Source organism: Otolemur garnettii, unplaced genomic scaffold, assembly GCF_000181295.1.
Source record: "Otolemur garnettii isolate 467f Iridium unplaced genomic scaffold, OtoGar3 scaffold00048, whole genome shotgun sequence".
Taxonomy (NCBI): domain Eukaryota; kingdom Metazoa; phylum Chordata; class Mammalia; order Primates; family Galagidae; genus Otolemur; species Otolemur garnettii.
In genome coordinates this window covers 11,812,342-11,817,130 of record NW_003852443.1, presented here as the reverse complement: position 1 = coordinate 11,817,130, position 4,789 = coordinate 11,812,342, and the positions used below count along the sequence as shown (strand labels likewise).

At 38.5% G+C, this 4,789-nt stretch overlaps 1 protein-coding gene across 1 annotated transcript in view; it reads right to left on the bottom strand.

Annotated features, from left to right (window-relative positions):
* The window catches only part of GPR155 (G protein-coupled receptor 155), a 60,458-nt gene that overhangs the window by 18,376 nt on the left and 37,293 nt on the right, over positions 1-4,789 (bottom strand). Inside the window, exon 10 of the mRNA XM_023514160.1 lies at positions 4,210-4,441. Within this exon, the coding sequence (XP_023369928.1) occupies positions 4,210-4,441 (232 nt within the window). The remainder of the gene's footprint in view (positions 1-4,209; positions 4,442-4,789) is intronic.

Sequence of the window (4,789 nt, the reverse complement as noted above, 5' to 3'; positions counted from 1 at the left end):
AAAAAAAAAAAAGAAGAAAAAGACCCTCACTCCTTTGAAAACCTGTCTCCTTTAAGTCTATAAGATGTTGTAAAACAATTACATGTTTTTTTTCTTTTCAAATATATACCAATGAAAATCTCTTGCTTGTTTACAGGTAGATTGGTTTACAGAAGTCACACTGAGACATCAGCTATGGTGCTCTAATTTTTCCTCTATATAGTCAGAGAACTGCATGTAGTGTCCTTTAAAACATCTCACACATACATAGACATGGTGCTTCTTGACATGGATTATAATAGAACAATAACTTCTGTGATAAACTATTAAAATTTAACATGTAGAAAGATGAATAATTCTTAGAATGTGAACCTTTCATTGACAATGTGCTTAAATTCTTCAGTACTGTTTTTAAAAATGAAAAAGATTTCAAAGTATAAAAATAATGATCAATAATAAAGCTATTATAGTCTTCCTAATTTTTTTATAAAGATGTCATCTCAAGGTTAAAATAGAACCACAGAATAATAGAAAATAGATGATCTGGCCTAGCTCTCTTATCTTCAGAAACTTGGAGGTTTAAATTAGCTAAGAAAAAATTGTTAAGAAAACATATATAAGGCTGGTATGGAGCAAAGAATGGAGGATTCAGCTGGGTAGCGTGAGGGAGCCACAGGAAAAGGTGGCGGTACAGGGTCTCAGTGGGTATGGCCAGCCGTGGGAGGACGTGGTCACTACATGCAGGGCTTTGGACTTCACTCTACCAAGGGCAACAAAAGGAGACTCCCACGCTCATGTTCACAGACCCTGCAAGGCCCTTGAAGCCAGCAACAGGAGCCTGATGTGGCCAGAGTGCTATGATCTGTGAGGAAGGTTAATCTGGTATCTTGAGAGTGGTGGGAGACAGGCAGCCCATTAGGAGGGAATTAGAAGAATCCAGCAGAGAGGCTGGAGGCCACAGTGGGGAATAGGAAGTCAGGGTAGATGGAGGACCCTGCAGAGGGAGAACTACAGCCCTGAATGACTAATTAGCCTGAGAGAGAAATGGAGGAGATGGTGAGCCTGGAAATCTTGAAGAATGGTGGAACCACTAAAAGAAACAGAATTGTTAATGCTCGAATATATTTGGAAAAGAGAATAAATATGTGTTGGCCACATGTTCAGAAAGAGATATAAGCAACAGGAAATCTGTGATTGGACTTAGATGAAGGATTTGGATTAGATACACAACTTTGGAAACCAGGTACAAAAGGTTGACGTTAAAGCCATGAGAATATATCTATTCCCGTGACCTAGGTTAACCATTCTAGATATAATCTTGACATATACACAAGAAGACATGAGTAAAGATGGGCATTACAGTGTTGTTTCTAATCGCAAAATATTTTAAAGCAACCTAACTATCCATCAGTAGAGAAAAAGATAAATAAAACTTGGTATATTCATATAATTGAATACATATATAACACATTCAAAAAGTATTGAGTACAATAAGCCAATTGTGGTGTAAGGTGTGTGTAAAAATTTAAAAAACATATAAAGCCATACTATAGACTGGGCATGGTAGCTCACACCTGTAATCCTAGCACTTTAGGGAGACAAAGCAAGAGGATTGCTTGAGGCCAGGACTTCAAGACCAGCCTCAGCAAGAGTGAGGCCCTGTCTCTACAAAAAAAAAAAAAGAAAAGAAAGAAAAAATAGAAAGGTCAGCTGGGCATGGTAGTGCATGCCTGTAGTCCCAGCTACTTGGGAGACTGAGGCAGGCAAATCACTTCAGCCCAAGAGTTTAAGGTTGCCGTGAGCTATGATGATGCCACTGCACTCTAGACCAGGTGACAGAGTGAAACTCTGTCTCAAAAAAAACAAACCAAAACAAAAGCAAAAAAAATACTATATTGATGGAAAAACATACATATTGTAAAGGTATAATAAAACATTGCAGGGTGGCGCCTATGGCTCAGTGAGTAGGGCACTGGCCCCATATACTGAGGGTGGTGGGTTCAAACCCGTCCCCAGCCAAACTGCAACAAAAAATAGCTGGGCGTTGTGGCGGGTGCCTGTAGTCCCAGCTACTCAGGAGGCTGAGGCAAGAGAATTGCCTAAGCCCAGGAATTGGAGGTTGCTGTGAGCTGTGATGCCACAGCATTCTATCAAGGGTGATAAAGGGTGATAAAGTGAGACTCTGTCTCTAAAAAAAAAAACAAAAACCTTGCTCTGGAAGGATACAGTCCAAATTCATAATAGTGGTTACCTTTAGGGTTAGTAGGAATGGAATAGGGTAAAAAGATTTCAACTTCACTGGTAATTTTTATTTCTTTTAACGAAGAAAAAGTTCTGATGTAAATATGACAACATGTTAATCTTTCTTAATTCTAAATGCCTTACCTTATACCCTATACTTAATATTATTTTTCATTCAGTCAACAAATATTGAATGCTTTTTATGTGCTAAGGACCATGATAACTGGAATACTATATTCAGATCTGAGTACCCTGATTCAAAAGGTAGACTGAGAAACTAGAACTTGTCTTCAGTGTCTTATTCATCTCGAACTTAGAAGGCTCAAAGTTGAGTTCATTATCTTCTCCTAAAAATCTGTTCTTTCTGAACTTCCCTTCTTAGGTAATAGCCCCATGTTTACACATTCATTTAAACTAGATTCCTGGATGTTACCCTCAGTTCTTCCCTTAGCCCTTACCCATCTTTCTATCAGTTACCACACCTTGACAATGCAAGGTCTCCTGAGTCCAGCCCCTCCTGTGTTCATCCCACTTCTACTGCCATAGTACAGTCCTGGGTCAGGCCCAGCCTACTGTAAAAACTAATGTAATAAGTTGCTCTTCATTGGCCAAAAATGCTTTTGTTGCCAGTTTGTCATAATTTGAACAACACTGATTACCATATTTCAGGATATTATTTTGTGTGGAGATATATCATTACTGGTTTCTAGAATTATACTTTTAATGCATAAGCATTAATAAAATAATTTATCTGTCCTCTCTGAATTTCCCTTCTTAAGTAATAGCCCCATGATTACATATTCATTTAAACCACAGGTATCATAGTTACCTAAAACATAGGTACAGAATTAGTACTACCCACATAAAAGGTGCATCTTTATTTTTCACTCAAAAAATTGGGCAAGGCTCGGCGTCTATAGCTCAACCGGCTAAGGCGCCAGCCACGTATACCTAAGGTGGCGGGTTCAAATCCCCAGCTCGGACCCGCCAAAACAATGACAGCTGCAACCAAAAAATAGCCGGGCATTGTGGCAGGCGCCTGTGGTCCCAGCTACTTGGGAGGCGGAGGCAGGAGACTCGCTTGAGCCCAGGAGTTGGAGGTTGCTGTGAGGTGTAATGCCACGGCACTCTACCCAGAGGGACAGCTTGAGGCTCTGTCTCAAAAAAAAAAAAAAAAAAAAATTGGGCAAAAAAGTGCACATTACACATTGCAAAATATAGTATTCTACTGCTAAGATTTCCTTCATGAATTGAAGCGAACCCTATAACAACTGCTAAAGTCATTAACAAAGTTACTGGGTAGGACCATATTTTCACTTATACCAAAGACTGGTAAACATTTTCTATAAAGGGCTGGATATTTTTTTGGTATGGGGGCTGTCTCTGTTGCACTGACTCTGCCATTGTAGCGTGAAAGTAGCCATAGACAAGACATAAAATGAACAAGCACAGCTATATTCTAATAAAATTATGGACATGAAATTTAAATTTCATATAGTTTTTAAGAATTACAAAATATTTGTGTTCTTTTCATTTTTCTTCAACCGTTTAAAAATATAAACACTATTCTTGGCTTAGTGGGCCATATAAAATCAGATAGCGGGCCAGATTTGGCCTGTGGACTATAGCTGGCCAACACTTGATTGGTACCATTAACCTGGCCTCAATTAGGCCTCCTTGAGTTCATTTTTCTGATGTTGCTTGCCTGATGCAATGAGGTTGAATTAACAAGTACATGCTGATAGTTTCCTAGGAAAGGCCTTCCCTTGAGTTTTTTCTAAACTTTCAGGTGTGAGGAAGTTTTGGGATTTAACCAAAGATTACCCTCCCCAAAAGACTTAAAAACAAAAATCTAATAAATGAATTTACAAGCTATATTATTGAATATGATTCAAGTTCTTTGTTTGACAAATAGCTATGATATTCAAAATACTTCAAGGAAGTGCCCTTAAACAAAACATGAAGGATATATGCCCTAAGGGCATGCACCAGTTTCTTTAAGGATCATACTTGTTTCTGGGATAGAGCTGGTAAAAAGTTCTGGTTCGTGTATTGGTGCTGGGCTCTCCTCAAAAGCAGTGTTTCCAGGTTCCACAGCTTTGTGGCCCCGAGACTGGTCAAAACCTTCATAGCTTCCTGCTTGGGTGGTTCTGTTCATGCACATGAGTGATATGCCGGCCATCAGAATACTGCAGAACAGAGTTACCGCTGTGGTGATCATCTGTTGTTAGAAAAAGACGTTAGGCTGCTTTTCATAACCCATCTTAAAAATTGTATTAGAGTAGGTTAAGGGCACTTTTTTGATAGAAAATAGGTCTCCATAGCTTTAAATACTCTAGTGTTCTTTAAAAAGCATAAGTATATGTAACAAATATAAGTTACCAGTAGAGAAATTAGGGTTTGCTTGTAATCATATAAATTTTCTAAATGCATCTCTCATTATACTGCAATTGGTTACTAATATAGCTATCAGTTTCCTTTACAAGCAGTGATTTCTTTTCTTTCTTTCTTTCTTCTTTTTTTTTTTTTTGCAGTTTTTGGCCATGGCTGGGTTTGAACCCACCACCTC